At 37.8% G+C, this 19,998-nt stretch overlaps 1 protein-coding gene across 4 annotated transcripts in view; it reads right to left on the reverse strand.

Moving 5' to 3' along the window:
- atg7 (ATG7 autophagy related 7 homolog (S. cerevisiae)) overlaps positions 1-15,580 on the reverse strand; it is a 155,101-nt gene extending 139,521 nt beyond the window's left edge. For 2 of the 4 annotated variants that reach the window (XM_057844857.1, XM_057844856.1), the window contains exon 1: positions 7,280-8,386. In XM_057844857.1, coding sequence (XP_057700840.1) covers positions 7,280-7,550 — 271 coding nt within the window. In that variant the 5' untranslated portion in view covers positions 7,551-8,386. Of the gene's footprint in view, positions 1-7,279; positions 8,387-15,105 lie in introns of those variants that run through there. The other 2 variants (XM_057844855.1, XM_057844854.1) reach the window with 2 other exon arrangements.
- Positions 15,581-19,998: the final 4,418 nt, after the last annotated feature.

The following is a 19,998-nucleotide window of genomic DNA, read 5'->3' on the forward strand; positions in this document are numbered from 1 at the left end:
CAGCGATTCATGCCAGACATCCCAGGAATCTGAATGATCAACAGCAGTTTTGTAGAGAAGAATAGGACAAGATTAATCCTGATTGATGTGCCAGACTGATCTGCAGCTTCAGGAAGCGTCTGGTTGAAGTTATTGCTGCCAAATGCACAAAATATTAAATGTCTTTGTTCACTTACTTATTTTTCCCCCTTCTGTCATTGTTTGCATACTATCCCCATTAAAATATTAAAACCTATAAATGTTTGGGTGGTTTTAGTTAAAGCAGACACTGTTTTTTCATCTGTGTGGTTTTGACAAAGATTAGATCACATTTGATGATTTTATGCAGAAATGTGAGAAATTACAAAAGGTTCAGATAATTTTACACACATATATATGTAAATATATATATATATATATATTGTCATATATTGTCTCTACATATTTATTTACAAAAAACAGCCCCAGAAGCAGTGTTTTGCCTACCATTTGTGTAAGGGTTTTCTCCTTTTGAGTGCTGTAGTTGCAGGCAATGGAAGTATGTTACTTACTACCTCCTACAGTTCAAATCTTAAACATATCCATCTTTTTGGTGAAGTAGGAGACATCAAACGCACAAAGAATCATAAATTGACAAAACTTTTAAGCTAAAATCAATAAAAACACGCTTTCTCATTCTGATTGCTGGATCAGCTGGCATTTGAAGGCCACTGTCAACTGCATTTCAAAATGTCACGATATCTGCCATTTTGAAGATGTAGGAGACAAACAGTTATGAACACAGACAAAAAAATGCAAGCATAAACTGTATGGAAAAAAAGTGAATATTTTAGTTACCATGTACATGTGTGGTCTGGTGGGGGGAGTGACATGTGACATCTCCATTCTGCATGTGAGTGTTTAGGCGTGAATTGTAATCAAGAGTATTTCCAACATGAGTGCATTGTGTTTATGATATATTACCTGCACTCAATTAATAGCTTCAACATTTGATGGCGACTGTGCCTCTACTTTCCTGCACGCAAGTTATTCTAAACCCTGGGTGGTTGTCATACAATAGAGTTGCATATTTTATGGAAGTTGGAGCTCACCTGTTTATCACAAACCCACGGTCATAACCAATGTTCCCTCTAATTTTTCATGTGTCTGAGCAAAAACACAAGCTCCCTGAACACACTGAGGACCACTGTGAGCAACATCAGATGTGTACGCTGTGGCAACACACCAGTATCACTCCTGTTCAAAACCTTTGATAATAGCAAGTTGTATGGCTTATTAAAAGAATGAAATTACAACAGCCATTTTTATTAATTTACTTTTAATATAATTGATGTGGCCCATTTAAAATAAAAAAATATATCTTTATTTATGAAATGTGTACTATGTTATATGGAAGAGTCCTGCTTTAATCATAGGGAAAGTCCTGGTGTGTCCTGGGTAAGGTCCAGTTGTGCATGGGTGAGTTAATAAATCAGACATAATGAACAACCACAATGGGAGTATATCAAACTACCACATTAAAACTATTCAGACATTAAGGACAATCAAAATTCCTATTCTCCGTGTCAAAGCAGCTATACAGTGGTGCAAATGAGTATTTAGTCAACCACTAATTGTGCCAGTTCTCCCACTTGAAAATATCAGAGATGCCTGTAATTGTCAACATGGGTAAACCTCAACTATGAGAGACAGAATGTGGAGAAAAAAAAAAAAAAAAAAAAAAAAAAAAATCGTATTGTTTGATTTTTAAAGGGATTTATTTGCAACTCAAGGTGGAAAGTAAGTATTTGGTCAATACCAAAAGTTCATCTCAATTAGGGCTGTCCCAAACGACTAATTTCCTCCCGATTAGTCAGCCGACTATTTTTACGATTACTCGACTAATCTAATAATTATTTATTTATTTTTTTTTACTACTTTAATAATGATTTTTTTGTTCAAGGTTATTAATTCATAAAAACATTTTGGAACACCTAAATTCTTTATTAACGTATAAATAAATAACACAAATACCAATAATAAATCACAAACAATGAGGTCAAATGCTGCTGGCATTAACTAGTGCAAAAAAATGTAAACGGAAACACTGTGACTTCACCTCTTTAACAGGAGTCAAAACAATTCTTACTCTTTTTGTGGTATGTCATTGTCTATATATTTCTAAATGTTCAAATGAATTGCAATGTCCCGGACAACCATTTTCATAATACTTTGTGTGAGTTCAGATGCTTTCTCTGGTGTGCATGCCGCATTTTTGGGGGATGGGAAAAACTGTTCAACTTTTGTTTTAACCTGAAAATAAGTAGAGGGCACACTGAAATATTACCACAATTATTTTGAATGAAAGGCACACATACCCACAGTAACAAAAATTAAATATATAGTATCAATTTTATAGTATACTACTATATGTAAAACTTTATAATATTAAATAACATTATTGCATTCATGGATTACAGTAAGCAGGCCTGTGGTGTTTCCATATATATTTTTATTATATTATGTATATACAGGATATATGTAATTATTTTCCCCAAGTGGAAGCTTCCATGATTTTAATATTTAATCATTTTTAAAAATTTAATAATAATTTTAAAAAAATATATAATTATATTAATTATTTTATTAAATAAAAATGCACGTTGATACGACGCACATTAAGGCAATTTCCATTTAAAAAATCGTTAGAAAGTTGTATGGACTTACAATCCGCTAGCTTGTTGTTTCTTGTTGTCTTCGAAAATTACACTTGGGTGACGGCGCTTAAAGTGTTCGTTCATAGCCGACGTCCTACCGTGGTATGCGAGCTCAGCTCACAAATTGGCACCCTCCATATTTTCCTTGAAATAATTCCAGGCTCTGGCTATTCTGGTCCGCTTTTTTGGCTTTATGCCGCTTTCACGTGTTACCAACTCTGCCCTTTTTGGAAATTGGCGGTGTTTTTAACTCCTTACCGGCGATTCACTTGGCTCGTTGTCGTCGGTTCGTTTGGTTTCATCTGACCATAACACATTCTCCCAGTGCTCTTCTGGATCATCCAAATGCTCTCTAGCGAACCGCAGACGGGCCTGGACGTGTACTTTCTTTAGCAGGGGGACACATCTGGCAGTGCAGGATTTGAGTCCCTGGCGGCGCCTTTGTTACTGTGGTCCCAGCTCTCTGTAGGTCATTCACTAGGTCCCCCTGTGTGGTTCTGTGATTTTTGCTCACCGTTCTTGTTATCATTTTGACGCCACGGGGTGAGGAGGGAGTTGAAAGTCCATGTTGCCCAACGATAGCCCCTAAGCATCACTGGTTTAGAATAGATCTGCATGGAGGAATGGGCCAAAATACCAGCAACAGTGTGTGAAAAGCTTGTGAAGAGTAACAGAAAACGTTTGGCCTCCGTTATAACCAACAAAGGGTACATAACAAAGTATAGACCCTACCCACCGACGTCACAAAATCACGTGCTCGCTGTATGGTTCCGCCCCCTTGTCCGTCATTTTGTGTCTGTATTACCAATGGTCTCAATTGATCGAGCAATTTATAATGCATTTCATGGAAGAATCGGTGCTTTCGGATGCCGTAAACTCACTTGATGCGTTGCATAAAAGGCGTTATGTGGAAAAGCTTCAGTTTATCCATTCGCCAGATCCATATTTGATGCCTAAATCGATGTTTTTCGACCCGCTGTCTCCGCCGTATTTGCCTGACATCTGCTAGCAACCCTGATATGTACAACTATCTTGTCCACACAAAATCAGCCGATTCTCACGAAAGTTTGAAAAACTTTAAGAGCTTGGAGGCTTATAAATACTTCGTTGCTGGTTGGGTGAAACAGGTCCTCGTCCACGAAAATTCGGCAGGAATCTATCTTGTGCTTGGAAAGGTGAGTTACGAAATTTTCAATTCAAAATCTTTTGTTATTGCTAACATCCACTGTCAAGTCTAATGTATTTCATGTCGTTTGTCAATGGAGTTAGGGCTTTTAATGTTTATATGGTTTAGCGATAGCACTCTCACTACATACATAAGTGTATGTTGTCGGCGATTAGCCTAGCAATGATCTTAATTGTGGTTGTCAGCCCAAAACCCTCTAAATATATATTAAATGCATCTTACCAGATATAAAATACTACATAATCTGTGGTAATCGTTTGGAGCCCAGTTTTCTCGTCGAATTGCAGCAGCCCATCTCACTCTCTTCTCTCCGGGTCTCTCGGAATCCGGTAGAACTTCAAGTCTCTCCATCTTCTCCGTCTATCTTCTCTGTTATTGCAACCGACCGCCACACACGCCTTCACCATTTTGATTATTAATGTTAACGAGCAGAAAAACACGTCGTAAATAGGAGGAATGTACGTAGCCGTAATAGGTAAACATGATGTGTTGACGGACAAGTGGGCGGTACCAGTCAGGAGGAAGGAGTTGTGACGTCACGTGGGTAGGGTCTATTGAGATGAACTTTTGGTATTGACCAAATACTTATTTTCCACTATGATTTGCAAATAAATTCTTTAAAAATCAAACAATGTGATTTTCTGGGGGGGGGGGGGGGGGTTCCCCCACATTCTGTCTCTCATGGTTGAGGTTTACCCATGTTGACAATTACAGACCTCTCTAATATTTTCAAGTGGGAGAACTTGCACAATTAGTGGTTGACTAAATACTTATTTGCCCCACTGTATTGTTCTACTATTTGCATACTCCGACAGACATTCCATCTTAAAAGAACCACATTTCTTTTTTACTTTGGCTTGATGAGTGTAGTATCGCTGCCCCTTCTTTTCGCCATGATAAGGGGTTGCTAGCATTTGCATCTTTTAATTCCGCTGCACTGTTGTTAGCAAGCGTTTGGGCAGAGCACATATGAGAAACACTGTCACTGCTATGATTGGCTGCATAGCATAGGTAAAGTGAACTGTTTTTTATTATTGGATAGACAGCTGCTGCTCACTGAGTTTCGTTGCAAAATGATACAGAAACCAAGTTTGTTGGTCTAATTAACTAGATAATAACAATATTAGAACTGATATAAATTGATACTGGAACGCTCGCAAAAATTGGCAGCGGAATGTTGCTTCAGTAAATCAGCACAGGAGTCTGGCTCACTTTTCACTCATTATTTTTCTCCGCGCCCACCCAGGTCATGCACCTCACAACTATATACAATCATGGTGTAGTATGTGCAAGCAAAGCACGACTGAGTACACGCACAGCTTTGAGGGACCATTGGTCATTACTATCTACCAGCTCCATTACAGGAATAACAAAGTTGGCACCTCACTAATTTTTGAACTTCTTTTAATAGAGAAAATTGCGTAATTATTAGGAATATCTTAAGTCGCAGGGCTCAAAGTTAATATTTTAGTTCCCTCTAAGCAGCACGCGTGCGCAATCGCGCACTGCTCTTCCATATTCTGTGCACAAGAAAATCTATGCAGCGCACAAAATAAAATTCAACATAAACGTATTGTAGCGTCACTACTATGGGCCACCGTTTGTAACGATACAGCAATGCGACGCTCCCATTGGGGCGTCCGATACGGCAACGCGACTCGGACAACTGTCGGCGCCACTGTAATGTGTCAGCGCGACAGTCCTATTGTTGCGTTCGGTACGGCAACGCGACGCTTCCATTGGTGGTGAAAAAAGAGCTAGACTCCTGTGCTAATTTACTGAAGCTTCCAATCTTTGCAAACGCTACAGTATTAATTAATATCTGATTTTAGAACTGATATAATCTAGTTAATTAAACCAACCGATCACCTTAGAAAATAAAAGGGTCACCAGGATCACAGTAAGAGCTTTGCCTCTTCCAGAGGGGCCGCTAGACTAAATGAAAACTCTCACAGTTCGTCGTCACTCATTTTGGCCCGCCTTCATGTTACAAACATTCCAAAACACACAGAACAGGAACTACACCAAAATAAAAGCGTAACAGGAAGTTATGGTGAATTGCAAAATAAAATATGTTCGGAAGACAGAAATTAGGCTTTGGTTATTTACACTCCCACCAAAATTATGCATACTAGTAACAACAAACAAATGAATAATTTTCAACAATGAAATAACCACAATTCAGTAAGCTTTCGAACATTCCAACACAAGACACAACACACTTTTGTACAGGACGCTCTACAACAGAGTGTTGCCCTTTGTAATTCAAACTTTTATCACCAAAGGATATTTTCACTTTCCATACAAGTCCACCCTTGTTCCAAGTTTGCTTTCAAATAATGTTTTGCACATCTATTCTTGAATTTCTGACAAACAAGCTTATTTTAAGATTATATATACTAACTTTTTGCTCAAAATAAGTCTGTTAAGAAAAATAGTTATCTGAAGATAAGCTTATGTCAGGATATCTAAGTAAAATTTGGCTGATAATGTCATGTATTTCTAGTAGATTTACACTGAAAACAAGGGAATTTAACTAGTTTTAAGGAGGTGTGTTTTTGCAGTGTAGCTCCGATAGGAATCTTGATTGTCCTTATTGTCTGAACTGTTTTAATGTGTGAGATTGTTATACTGTACTCCCATTTTGGTTGTTCATTATGTTTTATTTATTTACTCATCTATGTCACAACTGGACCCTACCCAGGTCAAAGCAGGATTCTTCCTATGGTTCAAGCAGGATTCTCACATATAACATCTCATGAACAACGAGATTTTTGTAGTTTTCTTTTTATGCTTTATGTGGGCCAAATCAATTATATTAAAAGTAAACTAATAAAAATTGCTGCTGTAGTTTTTCTTTTAATAAGCCATGTAACTCACTATGATTCAGGGTTTTGAACAGGCGTGTGTACCCAAGGGTACACATCTGATGTTGCTCACTGTGGTCCGCAGTGTGCTCAGGGAGCTTGTGTGTCTGCTCAGACACATGAACATTGGCACTTGCCCTTGTCCTTGTTTTTACTTGCCCGTGGTGCACCAAATACACAGAGTGCACCCAAACTCTTGGTTACTCCAAGAAAATGCTGCATTAATTCAAACAAAACTTTTTTCTCGCACAATTTTGGGATGCTGAATCCAAATCTGACATTAGCTTTTTTTTCTGTAAACATGTTGTTTTTTTGTTTTTTTTTTTTTCCTCCTCGGGGGAAAGTCATGATTTCAATTTTTTTGTGCAATGCTAAATTATTGCAAAGCGATCTTTTAAACAAAATGGCTATCTAGCTGGAAAAAAATGCCCAAAAGTGTCAGGGACAACTTTTTAAGAGGCTCTCTGAAGTGATCATAAAATCAGTCAAATCAGATTACACATTTTTTTATTTTCAAAGAGGAAAATGTGCCCTGATGTTTTGCATCTTACCATTGTAGTAGTACCCTTTGATACATTTGGGGCTCTCATCCAGCCTGTAGTCATCGAGTTTTCTCTGTGTGAGCTCATGCCAGAAGCCTGCCTCTAGCGCACTGCTGAAGGGCGCAAATTGCAGCTTGGGGTCTACAGAGGTCGCCATCAAGACACTAGACGGTTGTGCAAAAAGTTTAAATTTTAGTATATCTTGACATTTGCATAATATACCTGTATGATTTGATGAATGAGTGGTATTCTTCAATTTTGCAGAGTAGTTTCGCTTCATACAGATTTTCCATTACAGTTTTTCTTCCATTACTCTGATAACATAGCATGTAATGTATTCATGTAATAATCTTTCAATTGAAAACAAGAGAAAGCAATAATGTATGATTTGCTATGAATGTATGATATCCATTTTTCATAGCCCTTGTCCTAATTAGGTTTGTGAATAAGTGGGAAGCCCTCCTCTGACCTCTGTGAAGTTGGCCCCAATCTGATGCAAATTTACAGAAAAATTATGTCATTCGTTTGTGCTGAAATGTTTTTGTTTGCGCTACTATCGTTTTTGAAATATTAACAATTCTTTTATGGGTCAATCTGAGGTCAACCAGCCCCCCATTTTGTGTCAATCGGAAACTATCAGTCAGAACGAACCAAATTCACGTGTGGAGTCCCTCAAGGGTCAATTCTTGGACCACTCTTATTTAACATCTATATGCTTCCGTTAGCTCAGATAATGGAACAGTATGACATCTCCTATCACGCCTATGCAGATGATACACAACTGTACATTTCTGTGTCTCCACATGATTATAGTCCCTTAGTCTCCCTGAGTAAATGCATTCATCAAATCAATGAATGGATGTGCCAGAATTTTCTCCAGTTAAATGTGGAGAAGACAGAGGTGATCATTTTTGGGCCAAAAAAGGAAAGGTCAAAGATAAGCAGGCAACTTAGCACAATGTCACTTACAGCTACAAATCAAGTCAGAAACCTTGGCGTAACCATTGACTCAGACCTAAAATTTGATAGCCATCTAAAGTCCGTCACTAAATCCGCTTATTACCACCTAAAAAATATAACCAGAATTAAGGGGCTTCTGACTCAACAAAACATGGAAAAACGTATGCATGCATTCATTTTCAGCAGATTGGACTATTGCAACGGTACATTTACAGGTCTTGATAAAAAAATCAGTCAGGAAGCTGAAGCTAGTACAGAATGCTGCAGCCAGAGTCCTCACAAATACAAGGAAGCTGGACCACATTACACCGGTTTTGAAATCGCTACACTGGCTTCCAGTGAGTCAAAGGATAGACTATAAAATACTACTGCTCGTCTACAAAACACTTAATGGCCTTGGACCAAAATACATGCTTGACTTGTTAGAGTCCTATGAGACATCTAGACCCCTAAGGTCGACTGGAACTGGTCTTCTGCATGTTCCAAGAACAAGAACCAAGCAGGGTGAGGCAGCATTTAGTTATTATGCTCCTCACCTCTGGAACAAGTTACCTGAAGTATGCTCAAACTGTTAGCTCTTTTAAATCAGGGCTAAAAACGCTTTTGTTTAGCACTGCATATCCATAACTGTCTATATATTTCAATCTACTTGCTTTCCATTCCTCTTGTGCTTATTTCCATTGCTGATTTCAATTATTATTAGTAGTGGTAGTTTTTATTTTATTTATATTTTTGTTTTATTTTTATTTATTTATTTTTATTCTATATGTGATTAAATGTGATCTTTTGTCTTGGTTTTTACGTTGTATTGATTTAAATGTGATTTTTATGATCTTCATGTGATGTAAAGCATTTTGAATTGCCTTGTGTTGAATTGTGCTATATAAAGAAATTTGCCTTGCCTTGCCTTGCCTTAAAAACGGCTAAAGATGGTGTCAATCGTTTGTGCAACGTTCGTGCTGGTTCGTGGTATAAAAATTGTGTATGTGCTGCTATTGTTTTGGAGATAATGAGATATTAATTTTGAGTGATGACGTCTCGCAGCCCCCCATTTATTGCAAAATGGACCCGAAATGGTGCCGTTTATGCTACATTTTTGCTGTAAAAATTTTGGTTTGTGCTGCTATCGTTTTATAGATATTGAGATATTAATTTCGAGTGATGACGTCAATCGCATCACCGTCATGGCGGCTGACGAAGAGTACCAACTCTCTCAATAACGGAGGAGAAGATGTGGGTAGAGTAGCCAAAAAATTTACTCAAGTAAGTTGCGTTACTTCAAAATAATATTACTAAAGTAAAAGTAGGTCATCCAAAAAAATTGACTCAAGTAAACATTAAAAAAAAAAGTATCCAGTGAAAAGAATACTCAAGTAATGAGTAACATTGCCAGTAACTGCTTATTTTTACTTAATTAAATTTTTTTAAACAATGTTTTTTTCATTCTCTCAGCACAAACATATTTATATGAACTGCTGTTATAATGATACTGTACAATAACGCATTACATAAATAAAAAAATAATAATAATAATTGAATTCCGGCATGATTAAAAAAAAAAAAAAAATTAAGCATTTTTCGTCCAAAGAGTGCCCTCTTGTGGAGAAAATAGTTCCTAGTTTGAATAGTGAATACTTCCTTTAGAGTTACTAATATGAAATTAAAAGGATCATATCCCCGGTTTTCCGTGGTCAATCTGCTCCAAATAAAAACTGGGAAAGAGGTTTAAATCCACGCTTTCTATTCATGTTGAGGCATAGACATCATCATCATCATTATTATTGATGGGTCAGCTTGGCCATGAACTGCGCAATTCCTACAAGCAGGGGGCCGCCCACATTAAGAGGAGCTATTCACAAACACATGCACGCAGTGAACTAACGGTGGATTTCGGTTCAAAAAAGAAGGAAAGCTGTACCAATATACAAAAAGGAATGATTGTCTCAGGAGTGATTTGTTCGAGGAGTCAAGGTAATTATTATATTTTTCGTACCATGCATGCATTTTGAAATGTTGTGGGAAAAAAAATGGACAAATTAGCCACTAAGGCATCGGCATTATAGTTTGCAATATTTACGTAAAATAAATGCTACCTGCACGGTTTCTTTTGCTTTTAACCAAGAAACGAGACTGTTTTACATCCATACCTATAAAGAATTCAGGGATTTAAGCATTTATTCACAGGAATTTCAACGTAAAAAGTTCTTTATTGTGGAAAGGCAACGCCACAGTCAACTTAAAGACGAGCAGTACATTCGACATATTTAGGTAAAATAAATACTACCTGCACGTTTTTTGGTTGTTTTTTGCTTTTAACCAAGAATTGAGACTGTTTTACGTCCTTATCTATAAAGAATTCAGGGATTTAAGCATTTAGTCACAAGAATTTTCAACAAAAAAAAGGTCTTTGTCTGTGATTCCACTCGGTCAGCTTTGACGGCCTCAACAACAATGCAGGCCCCTTATACTGTATATCCACCCCGCGCAACGTGTCCTTAAATTACATTATGAAGTCTATGGTTGAGGGTAGTGCTCTATGTCAAATACTTCATTTTTTAAGACGCCACGTGATTGAACAGGCTGGCGCGATCATAAAACGGCAAGCTTGCATCAGATTGCTGCTATGGAGTCATGTGATTATTGTTGCGACGTCTCACTGGTGAAATTGGTAGAGCTACTCTTGGTATCGCTGGCAAATAAAATATGTAATACGTACGTAGAATAAAGAGAATAAATGTAACAACTCTTGTGTAGCCCAAAGTAGCGGAGTAAGAGTAGCGTTTTTTTCTTCACCAATCTACTCAAGTAAAAAGTATGGCTTATTAAAACTACTCTTAGAAGTACATTTTACTCAAAAAGTTACTCAAGTAAATGTAATGGAGTACATATAAGGTGTTACTACCCCCCTCTGCAGAGGGGTGTCCCAAAAATTAGAGCAAATGCAGCACCAATGAATGGCACCCCTTCGGGTCCATTTTACAGTAAATGGGGGGGCTTGAGATATTAACTTCGAGTGATGACGTAACTTGCAGCCCCCAATTTAATGCAAAATGAACCCCAAGTTTTGCCCTGCTTTCTCGACTTCTAAATAGCCATAAATTGGGTACCGTCATAGAATCATGATTTAGTACCTTTCGAACATGCTGTTATGCAGATTCTAAATATGTCCATGCCATTTGCATTCTTATTCTTTTATTAAATCACATTCCTACAAATCTTCAAAAAAAAACATACTTGATTATGATTTATGAGCAAATGTGTTAAGAAGGATGCATGGTAGTCATTTACATCAATCAGGATCCAAGAAGTAACTCTTAGTCTCAAAAAAGATTGGTGTCCCCTGAAGTCCAGCGTTTCCCCTCCATAGGAATTATTATGGCGGGCCGCCACACCAAAATAAAGTCCGCCACGCCTCGCAAATGCGATTTTTTTTAAGATTTAAAGATCCATTCTAATTTTTCATTTGTATAATTTAACATAACGTCTGAATGAATATATGAAGCTCATTTTTACGCACAATTTACCATAAGTAGTCTAAAAAAGCACGTAAAATACAAATTGTTCCTTTACACGCTTTAGTTTGAAAAGCGCATCTGTTCTATTGAAAGCTTGCGGCTGGTATGTCGGCAGTGACAAAACCACAGAAAGGCATTTGAAGTTAATGAATGTACTTCAGGTTTAAGACTGTGAAAACGACCTTAATACCGGTATACTGACATTGACGTAACATTTAAGTTCATTATGGGGCGTTTTTGACCCGAATCGGTCACGTCCTACTCCTAGCATAGCATTTGTTCAGCGCTGACATCACTTGTTATTATTTCCGAAGAGTATTTTGAAGTACAGTATTTTGGAAAGAGAAAAGTTCCTGAGGACGAGGGTCCGCGAACAAAGTGGCCATTATTGTTATGATGATCTAGACTCTCACGTTCCGAAATATTTAATTAGCGTCTGAGGCTAATTAAATATTTCGGAACGTACCGGAGGGCTCATGCTCTCAGGTGCTCTTCAGTTGCGAATGTATCTCACCTTCGTCGGAGTAGAAATGACCAAACGGTTATGGCAAGCGCAGTATTTTAATGTTGAGATAAGGTTTTCAAAAACTGTATGAGACGAGATAGCACGTAAAGACGCAGATCAGGAAGGCACACAGTCCAGGGTAGGAGAAGTAAGCAAAAAAGCAAACAGGAAATCCAGCTGGGACCCAACATGGACAAAAATGGCAAAGTTCAAGCCGTGGCTGTACCACAAAAATCAAGGTGAGTGTTTAGAATCGTGCTCCTATCATTTTTAATAATCATAATGATATTATTTTATCTTAAATTGTGACATTGAAAAAGGTTCATTGTCTATAACCTGCATAATCCTTATCGAAAAAATATTACAAAATAGATGGCGTATTTGCATTTACAAAACAGATGGCGTATTTGCATTTAAAGAAGTATTTTTCATCTCATTGAAACAAATCATTTTACAAATTTGTACTAACAATCACAAAAGTAATTCCCACAAAGACACTTCAGTTTGAACTGAAGTTGGATTGGCTGATGACAATTTAACATATTTGATTTAAATCCGAATGGGTAATTCATTGAATGTGTTTCAGAATATGGACCAGGTCAGCACGATGTCAAAGATGGCATCACAGACTGATGAATGGGCAGTGCTGCTACCGGCAACCGTCGGCCATTGCGTTGACAGTGCCCATCTCAACAGTGAACTGTGAGATTTTTCTTCAATGAACTGAGTAAGACATTTGGTCAACTGTACATTGTAGTACAATGTAAGTTTGATGCTTGAGTGTCTTCATTTCCTAAATCTCATTTTTTTCCCTAATTCCTGTGTAGGTGAAGACAGACTTAATAACTTAAATAAAATAAAATAAAATAAAATAAAATAAAAATAAAAGACTTAAATAAATAAATAAATAAATTTAAGTCCAGGAAAATCAAGTGTTCCCAGGCAGGATGCAAACTTTGCAAACAGATCTTCGTTATGGTTCTAGGATACGTAATAGAAAAAAAATAATTTAAAAAAAATCATACTTGTTATGATATAAAACAAATTCGCTGCGGCACAACATTATGGGGTTGTCCGACTCCCGACGCAGTCCACCACCACCACAGCTTCAAAAAATCCTACGGGAAACCCTGAAGTCTTCACAAATTATGGTTGCACATCCATGCACAGAAAAACAAAAGAACTACAGTACATACAGGTCTGTGTCGGACCCAAAATGTGAACGTAGTCTATAAGACACCCTGCTGCCCAGTTAGGCATGTCTTCACAAAATACCGTATATATTTACAGCAGGGTGTTTGCTGTAAAGTATATTACGATGAACATATATTGTGCACAATAAGGATGTAACAATACTCGTTTTATATTGACCCGTTCGATACACCCTTTATGATTCAATACGCAAAAACATTTGATCCAAATGAAAAGCTCCCAATATGTATTTTCCAAATTTATTTTTGTCGTCTCTCTCGCTAAAATGTCCGGCTCAGCTCTGCCTTGAAAAAACAAACTCTGCCGCTAGCAGCCCCCCTATCCCACTCCCCCACCAAACTGCATGAAAGGTGGGAGCTGTGGCGCACATGGATCCTTGCTCGTGAGGAAAGACAGAAACTTACGGGGGCGGCTTGCCGGCTTCAATATTGTACAGATCCGTTGTTTGGCAGCATTTTGGGTGAGCTGATATGTTGTTCGGATACGTACAACAAAGACCGCCAAAATATTGTTGCAGACATGACTGCTACGAATAACCTCGCTTTGACAACAGACAGGTTAAGACCGTGGGTCACAGAGCCCTAACTCCCAGTTACATGACGAACAATAAGTGGCAAATTATGAGTGCTGTACTTCAAACTCGTCCTGTTTATGAAAGTCGATTGTCAAATGCTGGAATTGTGCAGTAATGAGCAGACATGACTTCTGTGACGTTTGTTAACTTTTTTTTAATGCCCGACAGCACTCACGTACACACACTAGATATCATCAAATATAGATGTGCTGTGTTAGATCCCATGCCATTTGCTGCGTGAGCCCAGAGTGGTCATGGGACGCGTAGTCCAGCGACTATAGATAATGCTGCAAATATTGTTAATTCAGTTCGTAACACAGATTGTCTCGGACCACAAATAGGATGTTTTATCATGTGGTAAACATACCTGCTAAGAGAGTAATAGCAATGAACAGTGTGCCCTGCCTCACTTTACAAACAGTAAAGATTGCTGTCAGCACTTTGATACAAAATTTCTTCAGATCAGTAAGAAGCACATAATATTACGTACTATGATGCATGTTTAAAATGGCATTGTAACTTTTGCTTGTTAGCAAAATAAATAAATAATGCACTTGTACTTTTTGTTTTAGAGCATTAAATGTATTGAATCAAATCGAAAATAGTGTCCCTCGTATCGAAAATCGTACCGAACCGTGACTTAACTATCGTTGCATCCCTAGTGCACAAATTAATGATAAATACTGGCGGCACAGATTTCAGCTGACAGTTGATTGACCTGATTAATTTGGGAGAAGAGGCAAACAATTTACTTAGTTCATGTATTCAAACAATAAAAGTAAACAAATTAAAAATATATGTATTTTCATTCATTCATACCACCGTCGCGTTGACGTTTTAAAGCGAAGCATTTGGGGGGTTTACTGCTTAATGCATAACTCCATGGAAGATGTTGCAGCTTTATTCCCACCTACTTATATGTGACTTCCCCTAAATAAAAGTCCCACTCAGCGTTCGTGTGTGCAGCACGAGTGAGAAAGTAAAACATTGCGAAATTCTCCACACCTTCGTGTGTTAAAAGCAGTTACACGATTGTTGTCAAAAATCCAGCCAGACTTGATTCACTTACCTGTATCCTTACTTCCGTGTTCTTTTGGTCATGTGATTGCGCGCGGCGTCACGACGCGGTGCACTATGGGCATTTTCAGAGATCAACTGAGTTTGAATTTAAAAAAAAAAAAAAAAAAAAACCTTGCCAAGCCTCCTTTACGGTGCGTACATCATTGAGTAAAACACAAAAAACAAGAACATTAACACAAACGCGCAGACGACAAAGAACGAGAATACCGATAAAAAGCTATACGTTCCGGTCCTCGTCCTTTTCATTGTGAAAGGGATGTTTTGTTCTGTAGTGTTTATCCACGCGTTCTCTGTGCAGAACAAGTCATAGAATAAGCGTCTGCAGAGATTATAGCCACGTGAAACAATACCGTCAATTCACGTCTTCCGACAAAAGAAGAAACGCTTTGGCTATTGCAATTCGTTCCGGAAGAAGCTGTTTTTCATGAAAACGATCCAGGAAGTTTGGAAATTGCCGCACGCCCCGGCAGGACTCATTTAGGGACAGTCCCAAAAGTACATGGCTGAATGAAAACGTAAAGAGGGGAACGTTATCATTTGTAAACGATACATATATTTCTTAATCCACATCTTAGAACTATTCCTATTCATCTTAATAACGAGTCTGTCGCATTCTTTCGCAAAAGTGCCAAGGATAAAGGATTAAAAAATACTCGATCGAATTATTTAGACACAAATGTCCTACCCATAATATGGCCCAAAACCACAAAAAGGATTGCTTTGATCAAAGAAAACATTTTCAAGAAAAAATTGAGTGTTCAAATGCAAATTTTTGAGTCTGATATATTTTTTCGTATTCAAGAACTTCTTTTCTATGATTGAAAAAAAAACATTTTTTTTTGATTGAAATTATTTTTCTTTTGATTTTTTGTTTGTTTGTTTGTTTGTTTGTTTGTTTTTGTTTGAAGCAACTTATTTTTTTGATTGAATAATAAAGACACAAATGTCCAAACTAGGCATGTGCTGGTATGAGATTCTGACGGTATGACAACCTTCAGCAAAAATTTCACGGTTTCACAGTATTGCAATTACAGCTCTAAAATGTGTCGCTTTGGGATATCTGGAATTTTAAAAAAACAAAACAGCTTTTTTCCATTGAACAGGATTAGTTTTTTTTTTAACACATTAGCAAAATAAGTATAATGTTAGGTTCAAACAAATAAAAAAAAAAAAAAACTGAAATATTCTCCCAAAAAATGCATTCCTTTAGGTGAGCGTACAGCCACAGCTCAACATTATTACCATCAGGACAAAAATAATTATTTTCCATAAAAAACACATGTGTATGACTCGTATCATGTTTACACACACTTTCTTACACAACACAGACAGTTGCCAAAGAGAAAAAAATCACGTGTTTTACCACAGCTAGACACACTAAGCACGCTGGAGTTAACTATGGTAACTGGTGGGAAAGGTTCATGATAGTGTTTTTTAACCTTTAATTTTGTATAAATGCAAAATCATATTGAAGGTATTGCTTTTTTGGCAGCCACCCTCCACAAACATGTTTTACATGTATGTTGGCCCTCCTCCTCTAAGCTGCGGCCGTCTGTAACTTTTTTATAGCCGAAGTATTCCCATACCGGCGATTTCGTTTTCTTCGATGAGGGAAAAAAGTTCAGGGGTTTTACCTCCTCCAGCCAGCACAGCTGACTCAATGACACTGAGCAACAACTGGTGGGGGAGGGTTGAGCCTTGCAGCTGCAAGCGAGGGATTTCTCCATGCATTTTTGTACTGGTGCACGATAATTATTGGTCCGATAATTATAGGTCCGAAATTGGAATTATGAAGTCATCCCGATAAATCCAATAAAATTATTAATAGGACCGATATATGTACTGTGCTGGATTTATAGTTTACAGTAAACACTAGTATGGGAAATCAGATGACGATTTGCAGAGCATTGCTGCCACCTGCTGGTCGGAATAATTCGCTGCATCTATTTTTTTGTAACAGTTTGGTTCATTCACTTACACATTGCAGTGTCTAGCGGTAGCATTGACAATCGTGAGTGCTGTCTGTTATGTTTCCGCCTCGGAAATATATGTCTGTATGTATTTATGTTTACTAAAACATATGGATGTGCAATATATGTTTACTTCTGTGGTGAAGGGTCATATGTACAGAACTTTATAAGTTGTTGTGTTATAGAAGCCAATGCTTTTGTAGCTCAAGCTAGTGTGCTATGCTATACATATAATAGTTGTGTATATAAGTGTCTTGTGCAGTTTGTTTTTATATTGAGTGTTGAATACGTATTTTCTGTTGTACTTTCACAATATTAAGAAGAGTGTCTTCCCATAAAAGCAAGAAAAGACCAAGCCTTGTGGTTTATGGAAGTGCATTCATTCTTAGCTGGCTTTTGGGCAGTGCAGAAGTGAAACGCACTGTTTTGTTCATGTCATTATGAAAAATCTGGTGAGATCAAAGGCAAATCTATGTTGAATCCACCACTTTTTTTTTTTTTTTTTTTTAAACCTCCAGGTGTTCAAAAACACAGGTTATACATTTAAAAAAAAAAAATATCGGTTATCGATATCAGTATTAGGTTTGAGGAGCAGGAAGTTATCGATATCGGTTTCAAAAAATGGATATCATGCACCCCTACATTTTTGGGACATAAAAAATAGCTAATACCATAGAGACGGTATGACGGAATTTTTTAATGGTTTTGAAACCTTGACGTTTTCATACCACGATATATATACCTTGAAACCAGTAATAGGCACATGTCTTGTCCAAACCAAAATTTGGCCCAAACGCAAAACAACATTAGTTCAATCAAAAATGCTGTTTCAATTTTTTTAAAAAACTTAATTTCAATCAAAAAAATTTAATTACATCAAAGAAAAATAGTTTTCAAATGCTTTTTTTCCCTCAAATGTATTTTTGCATTCAAATTTTATTTTTGATTGAAGTGACTTTTTTTGATTGAAAGTATACATTTTTATTGAAGCAACAATTGTTTTGATTGAAGCAACTTTTTTAAAAATGAATAACAGAGACACAAATCTACCTCCATACTCTAAGGATGGATTTGTCCTATCTATGCAACTCTGATCTGTCTGCGGAGGGCGGGGGGCGTAACTGGCAAGATGAGGGCATGGTTGATGTTATTGCAAGTTCAGAGCGAGGGCGTGACTTGATAGTTACACCCACACTTAAGTTACTGCCCCTTCTTGAAAGCAACTTAACCCTACTGGTCCTGTAAGCAAACCAGCCCTCACCCTGCCCCTCTTGCTACATGCATAACTTTCGGAGGTGTTTTATTAGAAACCAGTGGCGTGCACAGACAATTTGGGAGGCAGGTGCTCAGAGGGGGAAAAAGGGCACCTTTTGCAGCGTATGTAACTGCCAGCCTTGTTAGAAATGTGAATTAATAAAAGAAAGAAAAAACATTGCAGATGTAATACGTATTAGCAAGGTATGCAACGATATAGTTAAGTCACGGTTCGGTACAATTTTCGATACAAGGGACCCGATTTTCGATTGCATACAATACATGTAATGCTTTGAAACAAAAAATGCAAGTGTTTTTTTTTTTGTGTTTGTTTGTTTTATTTTGCTACATGCAAAAATAACAATCCCATAATATAAACATGCATTATAGTGCGTAATTGTTAGAGCCCCACTGCAGGCCTGTATCCCTTTTCCTTTTTTTTCCCCCCTCCCAGTCATCAGCACTAATTCCACACACCTGTCCTTCACACCTGGTCATTACCACAATCTCCCTACATAAACACCCACAGCCCTCTGCTCCATTGAGAGTTTGTAAGCCCTCACTCCAACATACGAGCACTTCTAGTTACCATGTCCTGCCGGATTTTGATACTTTTTTGGCCCTGTGGATTTTTTTGCCTCTAGCCTGCTCCTTGTCTGTACTTCTGCCTCGTTTCTGCGACCTGCTACAGGACCGGATCTGGATCGCCTCTACCTGGGCCCTCACCTTGCTCGTCCCCACCTGCTCGAATGGTCTTCCGTGCCCCACCAAGAGCCAAGACTTCTCCTTCCAAGATCATTGTCAATAAATCTGCTCTGAGCACTGCAATATTGGATCCGTTTGTTCCCTGATCCTTGTCAGTAATACAATAGTACCGCTATATACGAAGTTAATTCGTTCCAGGACCTTGTTTGTAAATCGAAATGGTCGTATGTCGAGCAGGGTTTTCCCATAAGAATACATTATAAAATAAAGAAACTGCGGTGCTGTCATAGATCGTCGGATGTAGAAAAAAATGGCAAGTCAAATTTTACGTCAGATGTCGAAAAGATCGTGTGTCGAAGCGATCGTATGTCGAGGTACCACTGTATTTATTTGCATACTTCTTAATGATCTAAAGAAATTTTGTATAAATGTGCTGAGAACAATCTTTACTGTTTGTAAAGTGAGGCAGGGCACATTGTTGATTGCTACTGATCTCTTAGCAGGTATGTTTACCACATGAGCAAAACATCCTATTAGTGGTCCGAGTCCATCTGTGTTACGTACTGAATTAACAATATTTGCAGCATTATCTATATTCACTGGTATGGATTGATTTGGCCTGCTTAACTTCCATTGAGTCATGGCGGTTTTTAATTCATCGATGTAGTATATGGACTACGCGCCCCATGATCACTCTGGGCTCACGCAGCCAATGGCATGGGACTTGGGGGGATCTAGCGTAGGACATCTGGGTTGCTGTTTGATGATATCTACTGTGTGCGCGCGAGTGTTGTCGGGCATTAAAAAAAGTTAACAAACGTCACAGAAGTCACGTCTGCTCATTACTGCACAACTCCAGCATTTGACAATCGACTTTCATAAACAGGACGAGTTTGAAGTACAGCGGTCTTAATTTGCCACTCCTTGTTCATCATGTTACCGTGAGATAGCTC

Source organism: Corythoichthys intestinalis, chromosome 9 (assembly GCF_030265065.1).
Source record: "Corythoichthys intestinalis isolate RoL2023-P3 chromosome 9, ASM3026506v1, whole genome shotgun sequence".
Lineage (NCBI taxonomy): Eukaryota > Metazoa > Chordata > Actinopteri > Syngnathiformes > Syngnathidae > Corythoichthys > Corythoichthys intestinalis.